Raw genomic sequence first — 25,591 nt, 5'->3', positions numbered from 1 at the left:
CCAACCAGCCAAATAATCAAATGTTTTTGGATATATTTAGGCTGCATTCACACCTTTGCAGTTCATGGAAAGGTGCAAAAAACAGCAAGGCTCACCCCCAAAAAAGGTGCTATAGCTACTTTGGCATGTTTATCATGCATACATACAGCAGCCAATTCAAGTGAATGGGCTGCCCTATGCTGTCATGTGAGAAACGTGCAAAATAAGCGTGAAGATCATCAATCGTGCAGGTGTGAATAGGGCCTTAGACTCAGAAATCAGCCTTTTGGCCACGCATGTACTTAGGCTTTTATTCACTGCAGTGCTATTGAAGAGTCTTCAACTGAAGGGAAATGTGATATATTGTATTCATTACACAGGATTTTCTTGTCATATAATTTATATTCATTCTGCTTTAATAAAAACAAGAAGAGAAACCTAAAATATTAGTTCTGTTATTCTGCTGGTCTAACATTATGCGATCCCTCCGATTTTACACTGGTATTTGTAAAGCATTGGACCTGTGCTTAGGTTTATTGGTAGTCCAGATACGTTCAATGGTTGAGTAATGTGCAGACCCTTTATTGTCCATTCACTGTAGCCCATTCAGAGTATTTATTAGTATTCAGACAGAACCAAGCCTGGATTCTTTTTCATTGAGCAGATTTTGAAAGAAGCTGGCAGCAAATAGTCGTTAGGAGTGATCGCTTCACACAGCTCACACATAACTGATATATTTCCAGGGACAGCAGTGTTGTAAGCTATTTACTGTAGCTATTCTTTAAAGGATACTTTCACCTTTCCAAAAATTAATAAATGCACATTTTTTTGCAGGTAAAAAAAAAGTGCATTTATTATTTTTTGTGTTAGGAGCCTGTAAAGCAGGGGCGTCAAACTTAATTTCATCGCTGACCATATCAGCATTATGGTTGCCCTCAAAGGGCTGGTTGTATTTGTAACAAAAAACACCAAAACAGCGCAAATAAATAAACACTCAAAAGAATATATACAAGTGAATATCGTGCAAAAGTTCATTTATTTCAGTAATGCAACTTAAAAGGTGAAACTAATATATGAGATAGACTCATTACATGCAAAGCAAGATAGTTCAAGCCGTGATTTGTCATAATTGTGATGATTATGGCTTACAGCTCATGAAAACCCCAAATTCACAATCTCAGAAAATTAAAATATTACATGCAATCAATAAAACAAGGATTGTACATAGAACAATGTCGGACCTCTGAAAAGTATAAGCATGGATATGTACTCAGTACTTAGTTTGGGCCCCTTTTGCAGCAATTACTGCCTCAATGTGGCGTGGCATGGAAGCTATCAGCCTGTGGCACTGCTGAGGTGTTATGGAAGACCAGGATGCTTCAATAGCGGCATTCAGCTCTTCTGCATTGTTCGGTCTCATGTCTCTCATCTTTCGCTTGGCAATGCCCCATAGATTCTCTATGGGGTTCAGGTCAGGCGAGTTTGCTGGCCAATCAAGCACACTAATCCCACGGTCATTGAACCAGGTTTTGGTGCTTTTGGCAGTGTGGGCAGGTGCCAAGTCCTGCTGGAAAATGAAGTCAGCATCCCCATAAAGCTCATCTGTGGAAGGAAGCATGAAGTGCTCCAAAATCTCCTGGTAGACGGCTGCGTTGACCCTGGACTTAATGAAGTACAGTGGACCAACACCAGCAGATGACATGGCTCCCCAAATCAACACAGACTGTGGAAACTTCACACTGGACTTCAAGCATCTTGCAGTGTGCGCCTCTCCATTCTTCCTCCATACTCTGGGTCCTTGGTTTCCAAATGAGGTGCAAAAGTTGCTCTCATCAGAAAAGAGGACTTTGGACCACTGAGCAACAGACCAGGTCTGTTTTTCATTAGCCCAGGTAAGACGCTTCTGACCTTGTTTGTTGTTCAGGAGCGGCTTGACAAGAGGAATACGACATTTGAAGCCCATGTCCGGGATTCGTCTGTGTGTGGTGGCTCTTGATGCACTGACTCCAGCCTCAGACCACTCCTTGTGAAAGTCCCCAACACTTTTGAATTGCCTTTTCCTGACAATCCTCTCCAGGCTGTGGTCATCCCTGCTGCTTGTGTACCTTTTTCTTCCACACTTTTCCCTTCCACATAACTTTCTATTAATGTGCTTTGATATAGCACTTTGGAAACATCCAACTTCTTTTGCAATTACCTTTTGAGGCTTTCCCTCCTTATGGAGGGTGTCAATGATGGTTTTCTGCACAACTGTCAGGTCAGCAGACTTTCCCATGATTGTGATTCCTACTGAACCAGACTGAGAGACCATTTAAAGGCTCAGGAACCCTTTGCAGGTGTTATGGCTTAATTAGCTGATTAGAGTGGGACACTTTGAGCCTAGAATATTGCACCTTTTCACAATATTCTTATTTTCTGAGATTGTGGATTTGGGGTTTTCATGAGCTGTACGCCATAATCATCACAATTAAGACAAATCACGGCTTGCACTATCTTGCTTTGCATGTAATGAGTCTATCTCATATATTAGTTTCACCTTTTAAGTTGCATTACTGAAATAAATAAACTTTTGTACAATATTCTAATTTTTGGAGTTTCACCTGTAGTGAATAATACAAAAAAATCATACAAAAAATATTTTAATTAAATAGTCCCACTCCAAAATAGAATATGGTGAGTAGAATGAAATTGAAAGTCCTTATTCCAAGGCCCTTGACCAGTGTTCACACCCGTTTGTGCTAAGATCATATACCGCACTCACCAGATATTGGTGAAAAAAACGCCTTAATTATGGGCTCAGGAATCTTAGACCCCCTCAACTCAGCTTCCAATCACCAGGTTTAGGTGGAAATTCCCCAATGCAGGTAAAGGTATATGCCTCAGAACTCCAAACCGTAGGTAAAATCAGCCTCCAACCTCCAGGACCACCAGAGATCACTCTCCATAGGAAGATGATCAGTACAGAGAAAAAAAATGTATATAGTGTAATACTGAAAGACTCATATGCAAATGAATGCAAATTCCAAACCACTCAGAATGCAATCAGCAATCAGCTGCACTGAGAGGTGCAGGATTTGGCATAGGAGTTCTATTCTCCTCTCTGCTGCCAACTGCTGAGACAAGGTGGGGGTGGACAGAAGGGGGTACCTGCAGGAGAGGTGCAAGGGCCACATGAAATGGCCTGGAGGGCCGGATTTGGCCCGCAGGCCTCGTGTTTAACACCTGTGCTGTAAAGCAGTACACCAGTGATCAGCAGATCACTGATGCAATGCAGGTCTCCTGCAGGCTGTCAGTGTATCTGTGTGCTCGTACATCCCGTACAGGCAAGCCGATACTTGCTGACAGGAAGACTCCATGATCTACCACAGTGCTCACAGTGCCATGGTAGTTACTTGAGGACTACAAGCCGACAGTCGTTAAGGCTGTTGGAACCTGTAATCTATTAATTCACAGAGGACTGTGAATGAATGACGTGGCCATGTGGGCGGAGCTGTTTTTGAAAAGTGACAGCTAGTACAGGGAACTACTCCCTGTACTGCTGTCACAGGGAGGGGGTAGCGGGTGACGACTGCAGGATCAGGAACATGCTAAATATTCCACCCTAAAAGGGGGTGGAGCATGTAACATGTTCCCACAGGTGAACTTATCCTTTAAAAGTGAAGTAGAGGAAAACTAAGAGTGCAGTAGAGTTTAAGAAGAGTTTTTACATAATAGGTTTTGGACAGGAGCAGTACTTTGAAATACAGTGCATTTAAATCAGTGTTGTGTAAATATAGTCGTAAAAACATTGTTAATCTGGCTTGAGTACATCCTTACAAAACACATGAACCTTAGACCCTGTTGTAGCAGCCAAGATGTAAATTGTGGTAGCCAATGCTATTGGTCAGAGTCTATAAATTCGTGCATCTCAAAGGGTGGTGGGCTGCTAATGGTCGGAGTGAAGGTCTTTTAGCAGTCAAGTTATCTTCTGTGCTGTTATTTATAGCCAGCTATGACAATGGTTGTTCGGCACACTTGTATGGTTCCAAATTCCTTCTTTTTTTTTTTGCTGCTGCTGTGACTCAACTGCTTGTCAGTGGGTGGCTACGTACGTTCTTTATGCTTCCACTATAAGGGCCAGTTCACTACAAAAATGCAACCCGGATGCCTTCCGGATACCTTTTTGACTACAGTTCACACCACACGCATTTCCGGTGCAGTTTTGATGCAGTTTGTTATGTTCCAGTATGGTTCTGTGCAGAAAAAAATGCAGCATGTTCTACTTTTTTTTCTGCATTGGAAACTGAAAGGAACTGGCAATACATGGAAAACGCTGTGCATGCATTTTGGATGCAGAAAAAAAAACACTGGATTGCATCTGGTGTGAACTAGCCCTAAGAGGATAGCCACCCTCTCTTTCTCTCCCCAGATTGACTATGGACTAAGTGTTAATGCAGCAGAGCGGCTCTGTTGCACTGGACTGGATCACATACATGTACATGATCCAGCATTTCTGGTAGGGGGCACGTCCTTCACTACAGCACAAGTTGGTCAGCAGATCCCAGCCAATGGCTTGTGGCAGGTACTTACTGATCGTCTTAGAAAATGACAGCATAGAGCCCTATGTTTACTTATATTTACCTACATGGGAGCAGCAGTGTCTGCTTTTTCTCCCTGCAAAGCAGTGAGAAAAACATACACCTCTAGTTGTAAATTCATACACATTACACACATTATATATTTAGCAAAACGGGTACTGCACAATGGTAGGAACTGCTGCTAACACCTATCACACTATATAAGAACTGTGTGAAAAGCAGGTCAAAAATATATGGGTGTAGCACTATTCCTAGGATAATGTTACTGCTACCCCCACTAGAGGGATAGGAGAACTAGATGGTGTACTATGCGACAAGCTTGGATGCCTATAGTGAAAGAGGCCCCCCTCGTACTGCAAAACACCTTCCACCTACTGGACTGGTCAATGAGAGAGGTGGGGGATCTATCCTATGGAACCACTCTCTGCCAAGGAGTAGGCCATACACAATACACCCCTATGTTTTTGACCCACACATTATACATTGTTAGCAACTCTTTTATTGCCCCTAGATGGTAACCCTTACCAGCCAGTGTCATTAGAACAGTGACAGTGTATAGTATTCTCACTGATCACACAGGCAGCCAGATGTCAGACGAATGTGTCAGTCAGTTCCCACCCACGCACTATCACAGTCCCACTATAAGTTGGTGATCACCATACAGGATGTTTTCACCTTACAAGCTGACCTCAATGCTCTGTATAATTGGGCAACTATGTGGCAAATGAGGTTTAATGTTGATAAATGTAAGTTAAGCACTTGGGGGCTAAGAATATGCATGCATCATACATATTAGGGGGAGTACAACTGGGGGAATCAATGGTGGAGAAGGATCTGAGAGTTCTGGTAGATTACAAGCTTAATAATGGCATGCAAAATGCCAAGCTGCGGTTTCTAAAGTGAGCAAAATCCTCTCTTGTATTAAAAGAGGTATAGACTCCAGAGAGAGAGATATCATATTACCCTTGTACAAATCATTAGTAATACCTCATCTGGAATATGCAGTTCTGTTTTGGACACCAATTCACAAAAAGAACATTGGGGAACTGGAGAAAGTACAGAGAAGGGCAACCAAACTGATAAGAGGCATGGAGGAGCTCAGCTATGAGGAAAGATTAGAAGAACTTAATTCTCTCTTGAGAAGAGGAGATTAAGGGGGATATGATCAACATGTATAAATACATCAGTGGTTCATATAGTGAACTCGGTGTAGAGTTATTCGCCCTGAGGTCATCACAGAGGACAAGGGAGCACTCTTTATGTCTGGAGGAAAAGAAATTTAATCTCTAAACACGGAAAGGTTTCTTCACAGTAAGAGCTGTGAAAATGTGGAATAGTCTCCCTCAAGAGTTGGTTCTGGCCAGCTCAGTGGATTGCTTTTAAAAAGGCCTGTCTTCTTTCTTGGATACACAGAATATAACTGGATACTAACGTTTATAGGTAAAGTTGATCCAGGGAATATCCAATTGCCTCTGGGGGGATCAGGAAGGAATTTTTTTCCCCTGCAGGAGCAAATTGGATCATGCTTTGCTGGGTTTTTTTGCCTTTCTCTGGATCAACTGTTGGTATAGGATTATAACTTTTTTTTTAATGGTTGAACTGGATGGACTTTTGTCTTTTTTCAGCCAGACTAACTATGTATACTAGTATAAAAATAAATAAATAAATATTCCAGTATATATGCCATTGTATGTAGACGCTACAAACCAATCAATATACATTTATTGGGATTTTTTTTTTACCAAAGACATATAGCAGAATACATTTTGGCCTAAATGTATGAATATTATTTTTGTATTGGATATGTTTTATAGCAGAAAGTAAAACATATTGTTTATTGATATAAATTTAATTTGTGTACAGTGTTGCAATTGCCAGTTAAAGTAGTGCAGTGCCAAGTAGCAAAAAATTACCTGGTCACAAAAAGGGGTAAAATCTTCTGGAACTTAAGTGGTTAAACTGCAAAGCATTGTGGCTGTGGCATGTGTACAGCCCCTATATCTGTTTGTTATGTTTTAAGTGGGCAGTCGGAAAAACAGGCGGTTGAGCCTTACTGCCTGTTTTCACTGCCCCCTGGCTGCCTGTGTGAAAGAGACCTAAAAGTCTGCATGAATAAATTCCTGATGTCACAATTTACGACAATATAACTCTACAAAGAAGCTGTACCTTTATCATTAAAAACAATTCTTGAGCTCTAGCCAAGGGCTGAAGTTTTGTCAGTCAGCTGCAGACAGGAGGAAGCATTTCCTTGGTCTCCTCCTCTCCAAGACTGCCACAATGTAACTCTGTAGGAAGTCACCAGGCAAGAGGCTACAGCAGGTGACCAATGTGCTATGTGTGGTTACAGCCAAGAAATGCACTGTCACCAGAATTTGCATGATTGTGTCATCCCAGGCTGGAAATGCTGACCCTGAATGATGCATGAACAAAAGATGTTGTCCTGATGAGAAAAACAGATGAAGCCATTTTAATGAGGAGTAATCTCTGGGAGAGATACTAAAACCGAAAGTTTTGCATGTACGCATTGTTTAGCATACATACATTTAAAGTGATTTTAAAGTGTTTTTCTTTTTTCTTTTTAAATAACATACGTTATACTTACTTGCTCTGTGCAATGCTTTTGCACAGAGCGACCCTAACCCTCCTCTTCTGGACTCCTCCTTTTCTCCATGTACCATCATAAGAAGCCGCTTTCTATGGTGAAACACATGCGGGCTTAATCCTGAGTCAGTCTGCCCACATGGAAGAAAAATATATTTGAAATATTTTTTTAAAATATTCTTCCCAAATATATTGCCATTATTGCAAAAAAATCTGAAGAATATATTTAAAATAAATATATTTTTTTAAATATATATTTTTTAAATATATTCTTCAGATTTTTTTTAACATAATAAAAAATACATTTTAACATATATTTTTACATATATTTGTAAATGCATTCCAAAAATGTAGATTTGTATTTTTAAAGACATATAGTATATTTGAAATGTATTTTAAAAAATATTTTTCATATATTTTATAATAAAAACACATTTCAACATGCAGTATATATATATATTGTTTGAAATAAATTTTGAAATATATTGAATATGGCCAAAATTGTAGCATTTCAAATATATGGCAATATATTTGGGAAGAATAATTTTTAAATATATTTCAAATGTTTTTATCTTCCATATGGGTGTATGCATCTATTGAGATACAGACACACACAGCTTGGCACAGCCCTGTGAGGAGGCAAGTATTTGGGGGGGTGGGGCACTAATTATGAAAAGTTTTTTACCTTAATGCAGAGAATGCATCAAGGTAAAAAAACTTTACAACTACTTTAACTTGAAATACTGTGTAGATCGAATACTAGGTTCAATTTAACTAGTTGTGACATACCAAAAAAATTAGCACCACGTTCCATTATTGCTGGAGAAACTCTTAAATCTGACGAGTGCTTTTCAGATCCTTTCAGAGAGTTCAGTGAGAACAATTTGTTCTCTGTTGCTTTAGAAATAACAACAATGCGCTTTTGTAACAAGTGGTGCAAAATCATTATTAACAGAGCTCCGGGCCATTAATTAAATAAATCCACAGTATGTGCAGATCTGGTATAATCAGCTTTAAATATCTTGGTATGTTAAGCGTGGGCCCTCTGTTTAGTGATCCGAGGTGTTAATTCCTTATTAAATTTAGACTTCCTTCTTCCTTTGCAAATTTCTTGCACAGTAACAGTCAGTAAAGTACCATTAATATCAGTATGGTGTTAAAAATATACAAAAATATGGGATAATGTCTTCTAAACGTTCCAGCCTCATTCAATAAAGTGATGTTAATTCTTCAGGGAAAATCATGGAAAATGTATTCTGGTGACTGTACTGAATAATTGCATGTAATGTAGTATTTAATAAATTGTGTAGTGCTTATATCACAATATATAAAAATTTGTATATAAATAGATGATCAGCCATGTCTATATTTCCCACAATAGGTGTATTTTCTTTAAATATTGTGTATATACAGTATAGCCACAAAATATGTATATGTTACCACAAATAAACAACAAAACATCAAACTACATAAATTAGTGAAATGTGTCCATCTATCCAATTGAAATTCCACAAATATACACATTGTTATATATTGTGATAAAGGTGCCTTGGTGCTTGCAGCTAAAGGTTATGGAGACTGTTGCGCAAAATGTATTGAACACTGATAATGTTAGTATTCAGTAATTTTTTTCACGTTTTATTCAAATGATATCCACATTGATATGCTTTTGTAGTGGCAAGTCTTGAGACAATCTATAACAACATAAAAGATAAGATTTAAGCCTTGTAAATAAAATGTGGCTATTATAAAGCACTTGTGCCAAGGTGAGGCCACATGCACATGGGCTGAAAAACCCACTATTAGGGCCGGTTCACACTATGCCCTGATATGAATGGCACAGTAACATACTGTGCTATTCATATGTGGGTTTATGTGGTGCGATTTCATGCCCATTCATTTGAACGGGATGAAATCGCACCTCACTGCGCTAAAAGTAGTGCATGCGCTACTTTTTTTAAATGCACGGCAACTGCATCGCATAGTACTTTGTACCATGCGGTATGGTGTGGGCTGGTGCAGGCAAACACAATGCATTTGCGACCAGCATTTGAGGTGTAAAATCTGGTGCAGCTGTTCATGGCAGCCAATCAGATTCTAACTTCAGCTTGTTCTATTAAGCTTTGACACAAAAAAACTAGAAGCTGATTGGTTTCTTTGCAGAGCTGCACCAGATTTTGATCTCTCCAGTTTTAATAAATCAACACCACAGTGTCCATGCACATTGTGGCATTTAGATACATATTTTAGAGCAGTGTCTATGGACATTAAAAAATGCCCTCAATCTGCGTTCAGAGAGAAGCGTACTGGCATAATTTACAAATATACTTGAATAATCGCTTGAGTATGTGCATAATTTCATTCTAGTGGCTAGAACAAATGCATATTCTAGGTATGGAATTAATTTACATGCATACACTTCTAAACTCCATAAGTGCATAAATGCACCAAAATACACACCAGACAATCATTTCTATGCTGGATTTTTCTGCCAGCTACTGGCAGTAAGATCCAGCATAGATGGGATCATTTGGACACACCTGTTTTCATGCAGCCCTATAGTTTGTCTCATCCTCTGTCATTTGTGTTGAACAGCTTGGCCTCTATGTAAATATTAGGAAATATGTTGAGGAAAAAAATGAGTACACTAAAGGTTATCATTACTTGTATTAACGGCATCCAATTATCAGAAATTAGAACTTAAACAGTTCATAAACACAGAACCAAAAAATGGCATGCTATTGGAACACATAAAAAAGAGGAGGCTTCAGGAGTGCTGGTGGGGAAGGAGGTTCTGGGCTGCTCTATACAATTCCATTGCACATAGCAGGTAAGTATAAGATGTTTATTTATTTATTTTTAAAGAAGACTTTACAATCACTTTAACTTTTGTACCTGAGGAGGTGTCACGCTAGCATTGGTTGTCAGACACTATATCTGACTGTTGTGTCCATCTATAGTAGCCCCCTTTCCCATAAGGCAAGCAGGCCTACTGGTACTCAGATGCCCCCAGGTCTTTTATACAATGCCATAGTGCCTGACTACCACCCTGGGACAGGTACGAACTAAGCACAGCAAACTGGTACTTGTGGCTGGCAAGCAGGCAGAGTGGTCTAGTGATAGTCCATGTTCAGGGCAGGCAGTGTTCAAAGAGTAGTCAGGGTCAAATCCGTGGTCAAAGGCAGGCTGAATTCTGAGTGTAGTCAAAATCTGATCCAAGGTCGTCTACAAGGGAATTCAAACTAACTGTCAGTGCAGGGCTCGGGTGAAGATAAAGGTTAAGGTACAGGAACAGAGCAGAAATACGGCAAGCTTAAAGCACATGCTGCAAGCACTATCACAAGCATGACACTTGGACTTGGCAGGCTTAAAACAGGTTTGAACACCAACCAGAGGCTGTGTCCACCAGAGGCTGCAGGTGGACAGCCAGACAGGTTGAATGCAGCTCAACCAAAACCAGGATGCTGGAATGGTACCAGCAGCTATCAGGGAACAGGAGCGTTACATGCTCCTGATTGGAGGGAGAGGGTGGGTTCAGTTAGGTCAGGGGGTAAGGGTAAAGGGGCTTAAAGGAAATGTGCACATATCCTTTAAGATGGAAATATACTATTTCTCCCTAGCTGCAGACTGCCAGGAAAACCACATCACACACTACATGCACAGCTCTGTGCCAGAATGAATTATTATTATACAGGATTTATATAGAGCCAACAGTTTGCTCAGTGCTTTACAATATAAGAATGAATGAATTTCCATGCACAGGTATTTCATTCTGTGCTGGCCTATCAAGATGGCTGAAGACACCAAGAAGCTGAACAGAAGATGTAGGTGCTGGCAGCAATAGACTTTGCAATGCTGGAGAGGTGAGTATTTGCAGACTCCACCGTAATATGTCAGAAGGCTTTAACATACTCTGGAAAAGGAGGGTAAAAAGACTATGACCTCTGAGGACTTCCTGTGAGTAAAACTGAACCCGAAGGTCGTAGATTACAGAATCTTCCTGCAGTACCTGCACAACAAATATTCAGCTGCTGAAAAAAGCAAAGGAGATGTATTTGAAGGTTTGCATGCATGCACATTTTTTCCAAATATGTAGCAAAAAATTACTTAAAATAGAAAATGTAGTTCTGCGTTAACATTTCATGTTTGGGGGTACATAATATTTTAATTTGAAACAATTTTATAACCTGGGAGGGGGGTAGAACCTAAAGCAGAATAGCACCATGGTCCACTGCTAATACAAGTCAGGTTAGACTTCAGAGCTCAGTTGCACATCCTGTTTCACAATCCTAAATGGTTTCTGTGGCTTTTTTTGGAAGAGACCTCTTCCTGTGTGCTAAAAATGTCCTCTCTCCATCCTTATCAGCATGACAGTCCTTTACAACAGCTGTAGTCAGAACCACAGCTGTTTCCCACCAAGCTTATAGTATGCCTACTGTGTAATGAAAGTGAATGAAGAAGAGGGGAGAATAGAAGGGGTTTCAGTGGCCATGTCACTTACTGAAACCGCTTTATCCACATAATAAAACATAGACAGGTAACATCATCTTTTACAAAAAAAAAATATTGAGTTTCACTTTATAATAGGTACTGGGGAGCTGTTGTACAAAGCACATACTGTATAATGTCAGTTTAAATGGTGGTTGTACAAGGTTAATTACACCATCTCATACTGCTTTGTTTAATCCTCGCAGACACCAAGGACATATTGTGCTGCCAACACTGAAGATTTGGAGACGGTCATTCGGCATGTGCACACAATGTACCCTGATGCTCCAATGATGGCAGCTGGTGTTTCCATGGGAGGGTAAGAGTTTTGAAACTCAGTTTTGTCAGCAAGACATAAAACAGAATATTGTAAATGTTCAGAGGCATCTTACCTACTCTAAAATAATATATTTTTTACCTTTCACTATGCTGTAAGCACAAATCAGGATATGTACTGTATGCACCGATCCAACTGTGCCAGTCCCTGAAATTCATATTTCAGGTTTAAACTCCATTTTACAAAATTTCACACTCTTTTTGGTGCTGGAAAACTATGATGTCTATTTAAAACAGGGACCCTTGGGATATGTGCATTTTATGTATATCCACTGCGCTTAAGCAATGCTTGATAATGGAATTATGTGGTTAAGTTTTTGTTCCTTTGCATTTATAGTTCAGGTCTTGCATGTTTGGAGTTCCCAGCTAGAATAAAAGGTTCAGCCACATCAATGAGCCTTTAAACTGCATTAGAACTTGCCCTTGAGACTTTCTACTTTAATAATATTACTATCTTGCTTCAGGTAGTGTCTGTGCTTTATACTCTAGTGGCCAAATAAAAATAGAAGATGAGCAGTACAATTGTCTCCATTAGAAAACCATAATTCCCATAGCAAGCTTAATTCCCAGTGCTCCTCAATACTTGTATCCACAGTGCAAATTAATATATCCGCATATAATTATAGGAACGATTAAGAGTTAACATGGTTTATAGAATTTAGTAGTGCAGTACAGCCTCTGCCAGAGTCAGTAACCATATATTTAGGTGTATGGACACTATTGAAACTAAGGTCTTAAAATACACTATATTAAAATTTTACCTTTAAATCCTACCTGGTCAGAGCTTTATTTTTTTTAATATTATTGGCAATCTTGTGATCTAGGGACCCATTCTGCTTACCTCTTTGTGAATTAGACATTCCAAAACATACCAATTACATATAGAGGAGAGTTACACAACTAAGGCTTTAGGAAATAAACCTTCCCAGAACACATGTGAGGAACTGTCTGGATTCTGGCATCAGTGAAGGATTTAGGAAATAAACCTTCCCAGAACACGTGAGGAGCTGCAAATTAGAACAAAAGAAAGTGCACCAACCTTGAGCATTACCTAAGCAATACAAAGATGCTCTGAGGAAGAAGGGATCTCCCTTTAAAACACGTCAGCCTTTCATGAGAATCTCCCTGTCTGTGGGGTTTGCACGCTACTTAATTTCCTGTGATCCACTCTTGGATACTATGCTTTTTATACTGCTACGTTTGTGAGTATACATCTTATTTTAATAAAATCTTTGTATTGCTAAGGTAATGCGCAAGGTTGGTGCGCTTTCTTTTGTTCTTATTTGCAGTGTTGTTCAGGCTTCCCAAGCCTTACATAAGGGCTGCACAACCTTTGATCCCTTGGTGGACGGGTTCTACGGAAGTCGATTTATCCACCTGTTCCAGATCTAGGTCTCTGAGTGCCGGAGATTTTCTTACATGTGAGCAGCTGTCTAGATTCTGGTATCAGTGAAGGCTTTAGGAAGTAAACCTTCCCAGGACACATGTGAGGAGCTGTCTAGATTCTGGCATCAGTGAAGGCTTTAGGAAATAAACCTTCCCAGGACACATGTGAGGAGCCGTCTAGATTCTGGCATCAGTGAAGGCTTTAGGAAATAAACCTTCCCATAACACATGTGAGGAGCCGTCTAGATTCTGGCATCAGTGAAGGCTTTAGGAAATAAACCTTCCCAGAACACATGTGAGGAGCCGTCTAGATTCTGGCATCAGTGAAGGCTTTAGGAAATAAACCTTCCCAGAACACATGTGAGGAGCCGTCTAGATTCTGGCATCAGTGAAGGTTTTAGGAAATAAACCTTCCCAGAACACATGTGAGGAGCCGTCTAGATTTTGGCATCAGTGAAGGCTTTAGGAAATAAACCTTCCCAGAACACATGTGAGGAGCCGTCTAGATTCTGGCATCAGTGAAGGCTTTAGGAAATAAACCTTCCCAGAACACATGTGAGGAGCCGTCTAGATTCTGGCATCAGTGAATCACAATGGAATTCGATAAAGAAAAAGTGAAACAATTTCTCACTTTCATTACTTGAATAGCATTTTATGTTTTCATAAGCCTGAGCATTTATGCAGATCTGTCATTGATTATAATGGCAAGAGATCTGCTCCATTAACACTATGCAGTGGGCACAGATTGTAATAAGTAAATTCAAGTGACTTTTATGACTTGTAAGAACCCATTTACACTATTCAATTTTGACAAGCTATTCTTGTAGTGCTTTGGAAAAATTGGTTTTGGTTTTTGTAGTTGTTACTATTAAACCCATACTGTGAAATTGCTCTAAGAACAAACACAATAGAATTCAAGTATAAAAATCGTGGAAGAAAACTCAATGTGTTTGTAGTTTTCACACTTACCCCACACTTTATCTGGAAGCTTGCTGGTTGCGGGGACTATACCTGCACTTTACTTTGCTGCTGTTTTTATAAATGGCACCATTTCATGTATAGATAGAGGGCATTATTTAAAATTCAGCTTCTTTGCTCACACCAAGGATTGAGTTTGTTTTTAGACACTGGTCAGTTTTGACAAATAAATCAAATTTGCTGTACAGACTGATGATGATGAATTAGAGCTTTTCAAATTAATAAATATCTTTTTCTTTGATACAAACAATGGTTCAGGTAGAATTCTGTACCTCCTTGTTAAATTGTTGGAATGCATTATATAAAATGTATACAAAGCCAAAACTGTTTTTAGTTTTAGATATAGTATGAAAAAGAGTTAGAACCCTTTATTGCTCTCTGTCTCCACTAGTGAGAGTCACTTTCTCTCTCTCCTGTGCTTGATTGGCTGGAGTGGAGGGAAGGGGAGACATTAGGGGGTACAATAGACCTCTGATTTTTAAAATAAAGTGAACCTGTCACCTGCCAATGCACATGGGGGGCTTGTGATGGCAGTAATAGCAGTAATAATAAATGGAAAAAAAGAGTAAAAATGTGAATTCTAATCAAATAAATAAAAGCAACAACAAAACAAACGTTAAAAGCATTTTGTTCCTGCGCACGTGCAAATGCGTGCTTAGTACGTGTATGTAAACATTCATGGGCCATGAATGTTAGGTATCGATGCAAAAGTTGAAGTACAAGCAATAATTCTAGCTCCAAAGGTTTTTAAATTGTCGCCTACGGACCATTTTGCGTATCGTAGTATTTTGCTATTTCACGGATGTGCACAATTTTTTTAATCTTGAAAAGCTGGTATCTATTTACACAACACAACCTCATCTATTATATCTCACCAAATAGTTAGGAATTATATTGGTAATTAATTCATTGTAGCATAATATTTACTGGAAATATGCATTTGTTAGACAGTTACACATATATTGTACAACGAAAAAAAAAAATTGCAACTACCGCCATTTTATTCTACAGGGCCTATATATGTAGTAAACGCATAATTGGTTAAGATGTTAGGTAGTTTTCAGGTCTAAAAAGTGTGTTTCAGGCCTTCGTCCCATGACCGGTTACATACAGCTGCTGGATTCCTGCAGCACGAATCAGCATATTCTTGCTGCTGGAATGACCGAGTGATCTGCATCCAGTTTGTATGCAGCTACATACGAACAGAAGTGGCTGCTGGTCATTCCAGCAGCAAGAATATGCTGATACTTTTTACAGGAATCTGGCAGCCACATGCAGCCAGCCATGTGAAAGAGACCTTAACATGTGTGCGAAAAATTTATAAAAAAAAAAGCTTTGGCAGTGAAATGGTTAGTTCAGCATTTTCAGTAATGTCTTTAAAAAATTGTAATTATATAATTATAAGTTACCATACTTAAAAGTACTTATGCCACATAAAATGTATGTATCCGCAGCAATTATATGTGATTATATAATTATCAAACACTTTCAGTAGGGCTGAGGAGAAAATGTATCTCATGTCCTTTTATGTGATTACTCATCTAAAGACCTCCTTCCAGTATAATAGCCTAGTATGAAATATCATCAAACCTAATCATTTCCTGAAAAGTTTATTGGAGGGCATCTGTTTAGCCCCTCAGAATGCCAGAGCTCCTGGTAGACATTCTGGCAGTTGTTTAGATGCGTTTAAGCACGTTTAGACACTTCAAGCATTGAAGAATTAATGCATTCAATTGGCCAGAATATTAATTTATTCTGGCCACTGGAATGTATTAACACTCGTCTGCACACGTTTAGGTGCATTCAGCATTTTTCTGCTCTCCAGCTCCTTTCCTGAGTGTGCCTTTGGTGATCTTTTTCATCCTGTAAACACTCCTCTTCTAATACACCTAGGTGTGCGTGAACACCTAGGCTTACATTGGAGGTGCTTTTACAGGCTGAAAAAAAGCCAAAGGCCTGTAAAAGCAATATATTTAAGCCCAGTGTGCATGAGGCCTAACTAGTAAACAATACCTGTACTAACCAACCAATATTTTATTAGTGTGGGTTACTTAAAGGAGAAGTATAGCCAAAGCTCTTAAGGCTATACATCTCCTGGGGATCACAGGAGTGCAGTTCATTCTGAACTGCTGTTAACACATTTTCAGATAAAGTCCTACACATCCCAGCACTCCAGTGAGCACTGGAGGGGCAGAGCAGAGAGTCAGAGAATGACAGTCACCAGCTCTGTGCTCATGTAACACTGAAAACTGAGCGATCAGCGGTCTTTGATTGCTCAGTTCTCAGTCTAAGAGCCAGGGGGAACAGATGCAGCATTTGATTGATGCTGCATCAACCTAGGTGAGTGTAAAGGATTTTTTTTTATTTAACTCATACTTCTCTTTTAAAGGAAATCTACAGTATAGACACAACATACATTTTCATTTTATAACATCAGCATTATAATAGCAATACCCCCCAAAAAAATCATAATTTTTGATAATCCAATATAAGCAGACTTGAAAACCCTCCTTTTGTGTTGTGAGTTGTGCCTGTCTGCTGGCCAGCTCTTTCCACAGCTTGATTCCCTGCATGTTTTGCAGCTTCTTTCTGCTGTTTACTTTAAATTTCTAAGAACTACATATCCCATGGTACCTTGCTGCCTGCAAGTAGTGATTCCTGTACTGACTCCGCCTCCTGAAACATCTCTTAGCAACTCTGTAGTTCAGAAGGCAGGCTCTGTGAAATGTGTGATCCAGCAGTGCTACTCACGGGACATAGTGAATATGTGTCACAGAACCCAAGGAAGTAAATGTGGGGGATCTTCACAAAGTAAGTTTACAAAACTTTAAGGTCATTCAGATTTGTAGGAATAGGCTAGAAATAATTATAACAAAATGTGGAAATGAATGTAATGACATTAACATTTTGATCATAGATACTTTAAAGTGATATATTAAAGGTAATTACAAAAAAAACAAACAAACATACCTGTTCTGTGCAGTGGTTTTGCACAGAGAAGCCACGATCCTCCTTTTCTCAGGTCCCCTGCTGGTGCTCCTGGCTCCCCCCAAGTTGCTTGTTCTGGGGGCACCCAAGCAGGCTTGATCCCGAGCCGCTGTTCTGCATGTTCATTCACACACAGTGCTGTGGCTCAGCCTCTCCCCTCTCTCTTCTCATTGGCTTACTGGCTGTGATTGACAGCAGCGGGAGCTAATGACTCCTGCTGCTGTCTCAGCCAATGAGGAGGGAGAGCCCGTGGAGAGCCAAGACTCTTGTGCACATAGCTGGATCACGATGGGGCTCGGGTAAGTATTAGGGGGGGGGAAGCTGTGGGGGACTGCTGCACACAGAAGGTTTTTTACCTTCATGCATAGAATGCATGAAGGTGAAAAACCTTGAGCCTTTACAACCACTTTAAGTAGACACATTTTCGGATAATTTGCTTCGGATCTCTCAGCTTCTTACAGGTTAAAAGATAGAATAAGGATGTACATTGTGTGTGAATGTTGATGTCACCTTGTGTTTATTATATGCAGACAGATTTGGGTCATATTGGAAAAAAAACTAGTCCTACGGTCCTTTGTGCAGTCTGTTATGGAATTCCTCAGGTACCACAGTATGTAATAACAACTAAAAATAGTTTGGCATAGACAAATCAGGTGAGACAGGTCAGGGTCATTGTATGTGAACTATGCATTGGTGCAGAACTCCATTGCCAGTAATCAGAGTAAAAGTGTTAATGTAAAATTCCCCATGAATGTTCATAAAAAGATCAATTTCATACCAGTATCTATGAAGGATGAGAGATGATCTCAGCAGTAATTAGAGCAAAGATGAGGTTTCTCATTGTACCGGGTTCTTGGTGTTCACTTTACCCTACTATACAGTGCTCTACTCTTCAGCAGTGCTTACATCTCTTTTTTACAACTCGGCAATTGGACGGATGCAGACCAAGCATGTTGCATTTTTTGTATGACTTGCTAAGTTGTATTAGGGTGGGTTCACACTTCCCCGGTGTGGACCCACCGCACTTTGCAAAGTGCAGCTAACATTCGGGTTTCGTGCTGGTTAGCTGCGTTTTCCCATTGACTTTTATGAGGTCCTGTGATTTTGGTGCAGTTTCAGAAAGAGCACCAAAGATGAGCATGCAGGAGTTTTGGTGCACTTTTTGAAATCACATCCTGACCGAAGGCCCTCTAGAAGTCTATGGGAAAGCAAGGCTAACTCTCACAAAATCCACGGGTTAGCTGTGCTTTAACAAAAGCACAGCTGGGCAGTGTGAAGCCATCCTTAAGCCCCAAACCAAACATTTTAAATGTGGTTGCTGTATTTGTTTTCTTTTTTTAGGCTTTTTTTTTTTACTATCACCTGGTGACCTGGCCAGTAAGCTTGTGGTTTCTGGGGGGTTGCAATAAAAACACACAGTTTGACCGAATTTTTGGCAACCCCCCCAACTGCCTCTTCTTTAGTTGAAAAGGCAGCAGAGGGAGGTGTTTACATATTTCGGTTGTGATGAGTTGCTTCTTGCTTTCTGCAGAAAATGTCCTTCTTGTCTTACTGCCTGGCAAATGTGACCCATTAAAGTGGGTGGCAATATGGAGTTAAAGCAAGCGGTGTGGAAGCATCGCATCCCCTTCTCACTGCCTGTCAAATGGCTCTGATCCAACTTTTCAGAGGCGCAGCGGTTTAGACACAAGTCTGAACTTAGCCAAACACACTTCTGTCCTATGGTGTCTCCACTCTGCTGGAGGTGCAACAGAGACACCTGTGGACAGCAGCATCGTCAATCTGGGGAGAGAGTAGTCTTAAGGTGGCCATACACTAGTAGAATGTTGTTGAAAAATGTTTTTCCTTTTAAGAACATTCTATTTATTTTCTTATCGTAAGTGGGGTCAAATCAGTGTTTGTTTTTGATACAGTGATGAGAAAATTCAAAGGAGCAAGATGGAAAATTGTTCTTGAATAAATGATGTTCTGACAGTGAATGTGGTGTTCATTCAGCAAAGTCCTTTCATTCCGAAACTGAATGCTAAAAGCAAACAAAATTTGAATGTACTTTCGAATGGCATTCATCATTGAATGCATTCAGAATTTCTGTTTGTATGAACATTCATTTGAAAATGTAATAGAGCCGTGTTTCTCAAGTAATAGGTCACGACCCAAAAGTGGGTCACGATCAGGGGCGGACTGGGCCATGGTGCAAATGCCCCTCAGGCCTCTCTAATGCCCCAATAAAACATCCGGTGCCCTGACAACATAGCTTAATAAAAACATAAATATTAAGACCGCCTAGACCACAACTACGGCCGGCCTTAACATTTGTATTATTGCGGCGAGCCAGAACACAATGAACATTGAATGTACATTGAACATGACCTCAGAGTTGCTTTGTCTACCATCACCCCAGACTTTGAGTCACTTATCAAGAGCAAGAAGCATCCCCAGTTTTCTCATTAGTTCTAATTAATTTCATATGTTTCAATTACCATTTATTTTATTAGGTGTTTAAAACTTTCATTTTTACTAGTGATTACTGCACTATCCATTTTGGAAGAAAGCCATTGTTTACTGTTATTTACTGTTTGTTTACTGCATATACATTGTAGAATACTGCACAAGTTGTTTTGTAGAAGAAAATGATAATGTTTCGGAAATTAAATTATTTTTGGGACATGACTTAATGACCAAAGACAAATGTGAGTCTTGAGGTTCCACAGGTTGAGAACCACTGTAATAGAATAGGTCAGCTTAAAATGCATTTACATATTTCGATGGACTTGACTGACAAATTGAAGCCAAACTCCAGCTAACACTTTTTAAACAGTTACAGCAGCAGTTTTTTTTGTCCCATATGGGAAAAAGGTTTTACATAATAGAATACAATCTTATCATTCATCACTCACCCATGTCAGTGTACAATGGGTTGTCTCAACACTCTAGCTGCCATTTTTGATGGACAGCTTGATCTGTCAAAGAAAATTTGAAAAATAAAACACTTGAATGGATCACTAGGTTAAAATAAAGGAAAAAAAGCCTAAATTAGAAAAAAAAGTACAGCAACCACTTCTAAGCATTGTTAAGCTGCAATATATTAAAATATATATTTTTGATTTTATATTTTATGCCACTTTAAGCCAGTGTCTTTCCTACTACCTAACCTTTGACTATTTCTTAATACTTGTTAGTCTTTGCCAGAGTGTGTTTCATCTACTGTACCTTTTACCTGTTGTTGATTTGAACAGTCCTTAAAAAAGAAGTATGGAGTTTTGTTTTTTTTTTTGTTTTTTGTTTTTGTTTTTTTTTTTTTTTGTTGTTTTTTTTTTTTTAAATTATACTTGCCTAGGTGGATGCAGCATTGGTTCAATGCTGCATCTGCCCCCTGCCTGCACTAAGTGTGAGAACTCAGCAATCACATGACTGATCTCTGAGTTTGTACCGCCACTGTGAGCAAAGAGTGGGGACTGTTTGCTGTCTGCTCTGCCCCACCTCCCGTGTTAACTGGAGCACTAACTGTAGAAGGGGAGGGAGCAGGTGACTCAGGCTCTCAGCAGATCTTTGAGAGGCTGAGCCAGGTGCCTCTCCAGACTCTAGGGTAGATCCCAACTTTAAAGTCTGGATCTTTCCCCAGCCTGGACCGGGAGCAGGTGACTCAGGCTCTCAGCAGATCTCTGAGAGGCTGAACCAGGTGCCTCTCCAGACTCTGGGGTAGATCCCAACTTTAAAGTCCGGATCTTCCCCAGCCTGGACCGGCTGAGTGACGTCAGCCAACCGCGGATTCAGCCTACTGTCAGCTGAAAACGGGTCACAGGAGTGCAGAATGAACTGCACTCCTGTGATCCACAGGAGAAGTACAGCCAAAAGGGCTTTACTCCTTTAATGGTTCCTACAGAATCTGCTTTAATAAGAGGAGCTTGCCGAAGCAGCCCATAGATGCATCAGTTGGGTGGAAGGAAAGAAAATCTCTCGGTTTCCCAATCAACACAGTCAGTGTTGTTTGGGGAATGCCTTCCCCAAACAACACTGACTGTGCTCTTGTGTTCTGCCGGTGGGCCGGTGATTAGTGCTAGTGGCTATAGCCGCTGGCAGTAATTGCATGTAAAAAAAATCCGATAGGCTTGTTGTACCCAAGTCAATCGATGAATCCACTTGGGTATAATCAGCCTGCCCATACATAGATCAGTCTCTGCTGAACCTGATGAATTTCGATCCATGTATGGCCACAGCTTTAGACAAACCTGTTCTTATTAAGACTGGGGGCAAGGTTGTTTGCTTGCCCTCCTGCTCCTATATCTCTTCTTATATCATGAACCATGCTAGCCTGATTACTGTTTTGACATTTACCATGGCAGTCTACTTACTCAAGCTTTTAAAACCTCTGCTTTCAGTTCTACTATTGCAACTAGTACCTTGTGCTCCTGTCTTTTAACCACTCTAACAGACGTCTCCAAGACTCCTTTAACTGCCACCTATACCTGAAATGCCACATTAAGATAGAGTGACACTTCGTCAAAATATTTTTCTTACTTCTTAATAGAATGCTACTGCTGAATTACTTGGGTAAAGCTGGTCGTCAGACCCCACTCCAGGGAGCAGCTGTATTCTCTGCTGGTTGGGAAGTCTTTGAATCTGCAATCACCCTCGAGAAACCGATTAACTGGATACTCTTTAATTACTATTTAACTACGTGCCTACAAGCATCCATTATGAGGTGAGCTTTGGATAAATAAATGTGTCCATGTCGGCAATGACATAGCAACCGACATTGTAGAGACACACAGGTCTTCTTTATCAAGCTGATGAGACAAAGCAACAACTTTGCTGCTGTGTCTCATCATCTTAATAAAGGAGATTTGTGTGTATCTGAAAAAAATGTTTTTCATGGGATTACAGTAAACTCGTATTTATGCTTCTTTTACATTTGGTGTTTTGGACAATGGATTTGTAAATGGTACCACTGTAGGCCGAGCACCCTCCTTACTACAGCTTGGTGATGGGAGACAGTGCGCTACAGAGTGTTGAGTGAATTTCTGATATGACTGATAGGCTTATTAAATATTATTTAGCATTTTGGTGTGCAATATTATATTTATACACTGCTCAAAAAAATAAAGGAACACTTTTTAATCAGAATATAGCAGCAAGTCAATTAAACTCCCAGGATATTGATCTGGTCAATTAAAAAGCAGAAGGGGTTGTTTATAAGTTTCAGCTGCTTTGGTGTTAATTAAATTAACATCAGTTGCACTAGATGGGCAACATTGAGACGACCCCGAAAACAGGAATGGTTTTACAGGTGGAGACCACTGACATTTTTTCCCCTACTCATCTTTTCTGACAGTTTTTCACTAGTTTTGCATTTGGCTAGGGCAGTATCACTACTGGTAGCATGAGGCGATACCTGGACTCTACAGAGGTTGCACAGGCAGTCCAACTCCTCCAGGATGGCACATCAATACATGCCATTGCCAGAAGGTTTGCTGTTTCTCCCAGTACAGTCTGAAGATCATGGAGGAGATTCCAGGAGAGAGGCAGTTACTCTAGGAGAGCTGGACAGGGCTGTAGAAGGTCCTTAACCCATCATCAGGACTGGTATCTGCTCCTTTGTGCAAGGAGGAACAGGATGAGCACTGCCAGAGCCCTACGAAATGACCTCCAGTAGGCCACTGGTGTGAATGTCTCTGACCAAACAATCAAAAACAGACTTCATGAGGGTGGCCTGAGGGCCCAACGTCCTCTAGTGGGCCCCGTGCTCACTGCATGGCACCATAGAGCTTAATTGGCATTTTCCATTGAACACCAGAATTGGCAGGTCCGCCACTGGTGCCCTGTTGTCAAGGTCCTACCTTTTCCCTGAGGTTATGTACTCCATGTGCTGGCGTCCATCTTGGATTCTGCTGTGCATGGTGGGAATCCTTTTTATGCCTTCAGGTCTCTGAGGTCCACCCCCCAGAGGGGCGTGGCTGATGACATATAAGCCTGTGGCCCGCACATGCTCTTTGCACTTGTGTCTTGTGTCTTGTTGTTACTATTACTCTGTTCTGACTCTCATGACTCTCCTGGTATTCTGATTCGGCTTGTGACTTGACAATTCTTTGTATTCTCCTTTGATCTGACCCTCTGTTGCTGAACCCGGCTCGTGACCTGTGATTCTCGTCTGCTGTCCTGTACTGTTTTGTCCTGTTGTTGTTGACCCCGGCCTGTCTGACTACTCTTTTGTCTCTTCCACCAGCTACACGCCATTGGCGGCGGCCATTACCGTAGCTGAGATGTCTCGGGGGCCGCGACCTGGTTCCTGGCTGCGTCAAGTCCATCCCCACCATCAGGGGCCCTGGTGAAGGGCAGCCTGGGACTTAGACTCCGCGCCCTGAGGGACTTCGGTCTGTGGGTGGTGGTTGTCGTCAGCCAGTGCGTTACATTCTTAGGCCTGCCTGTCCGTTCCTCGGCTCCTGCCCTGACACCTGTGCTTTTCTCAGATGAGAGCAGGTTCACCCTGAGCACATGTGACAGACGTGAAAGGGTCTGGAGAAGCCATGGAAAATGTTATGCTACCTGTAACAGTGTTCAGCATGACCATTTTGGTGGTGGGTCAATGATGGTCTGGGGAGGCATATCCATGGACGGATGCACAGACCTCTACAGGTTAGACAATGGCATCCTGACTGCCATTAGGTATCAGGATGAAATCCTTGGACCCATTGTCAGACCCTACGCTGGTGCAATGGGTCCTGGGTTCCTCCTGGTGCACAACAATGCCCGGCTCAATGCGGCAAAAGTATGCAGGCAGTTCCTGAAGGATGAAGGAATTAATAACAGTGAATGGCCCCCACGCTCGCCTGACCTAAATCCAATAGAACACCTCTGGAATATCATATTTCGGTCCATCTGACACCGTCAGGTTGCACCTCAGACTGTCCAGGTGCTCAGTGATGCTCTGGTCCAGATCTGGGAGGAAATACCCCAGGATATCATCTGTCGTCTAATTAGGAGCACGTTGTCAGGCATGCATACAAGCACGTGGGGGCCTTACAAATTACTGAGTACCATTTGAGTTGCTGCAATGAAATTTCAGCAAAATGGACTAGCCTGCTGCATCATTTTTTCACTTTGATTTCCGGGGTGTCTTTGAATTCAGTCCCTGTAGTTTGATCATTTTCATTTCCATCAAATGTTGGGGCATCCTTATGTTCCTAACACATTACCCAGTCTATATCAGTATAGATATCCAGCAGGATATTTTTTCCCATTGAGATCTGATGTGTTTTCAAAGTGTTCCTTTTCATTTTTTTGAGCAGTGTATATAATGTACATGCCCATTTGTCCACAGGGTGACAACGCTGCTGTAAAATTTTACTGCAGAATAAACAATGTTATATTTATGTTAAAGGAAGGGGAAAAATAATGGATCTACTGGCAGAATCAACAGCTATTAAAATTATGTTACAGGGGACTTCAACAAAGGAAAGAATGATATGTTAACACTAGTGACAGATTGTGTCATATACATATCGGTTTTCATTTTGCCCATAATTACAATTAAAGGCAGGCATTCTCAATCTTTTTACCCTAAAGAACCCTTGAAATAATTTTCAGGTCTCAGGGTACACCTGTTAAATCCAATTCATTGGGGGTCAGTGGGAAAAATGCACCTTACTTTGGTGGTCAGTGGGAAGAATACCCTTTGGAGGTGATGGCCAGAATGGCACTCTTACAAACTGCTAAAAAGTTCATTGGTGTCATGCCGCTGACTCTGCCAAGTGCCTTTGCCCCTGTAACTTTGCAAGAAATATCAAATGAAAAGGCAATCAGCCCCAGCTCAAGGCACACCTAGCAACCTCTGGAGGAACCCCAGGGTTTCATGGAAAAAATGGCTGCTTTAAGGGCTGGTTTACACTAACTTGCCCTTGGAAGAACAATCAGCAGTGGGTCACTTATCAGAAGGAACTTAAAAAAACGCCTTTTTACCTCCTGTTTTAACCCCTAAAACCTTGCACCATTGGAACCTGCATCACTGCACTGCAACCGTGTGCATTGTAGTTTAATGGGTCGTGTTCAGCAAGCATTACTGCCCCCAAACATGACAGAGGGGATAATTTTTTCCACACCTCCATGGAAAGAACTGCACCTGTGACATGTTTACATCCCCATCCACTGACTTTGCAGTAGTTCACTCATTAGTTTCAGTAGCTTTCCAAACACATGGGAACTCGCAAATAGTACACCATGCGCAAGTTTCAAAAATTGTGCCGCACCAAACCTCATAGTTT

The 25,591-nt window shown here is 40.7% G+C and overlaps 1 protein-coding gene across 2 annotated transcripts in view; it reads left to right on the top strand.

Moving 5' to 3' along the window:
* Positions 1 to 25,591, top strand: part of ABHD3 (abhydrolase domain containing 3, phospholipase) — a 98,560-nt gene that overhangs the window by 58,633 nt on the left and 14,336 nt on the right. Inside the window, exons 5-6 of one of the 2 annotated variants that reach the window (XM_089678359.1) lie at positions 11,852 to 11,964; positions 21,862 to 22,035. In XM_089678359.1, coding sequence (XP_089534485.1) covers positions 11,852 to 11,964; positions 21,862 to 22,035 — 287 coding nt within the window. The remainder of the gene's footprint in view (positions 1 to 11,851; positions 11,965 to 21,861; positions 22,036 to 25,591) is intronic. The other variant, XM_089678365.1, reaches the window with a different exon arrangement.

Source organism: Staurois parvus, unplaced genomic scaffold (assembly GCF_062004578.1).
Source record: "Staurois parvus isolate SC_StPar_1 unplaced genomic scaffold, SC_StPar_1.0 ptg000015l, whole genome shotgun sequence".
NCBI classification, from domain to species: Eukaryota; Metazoa; Chordata; class Amphibia; order Anura; family Ranidae; genus Staurois; species Staurois parvus.
Note: the sequence above shows the minus strand (reverse complement) of the source record. Positions and strands in the feature narration are given on the sequence as shown.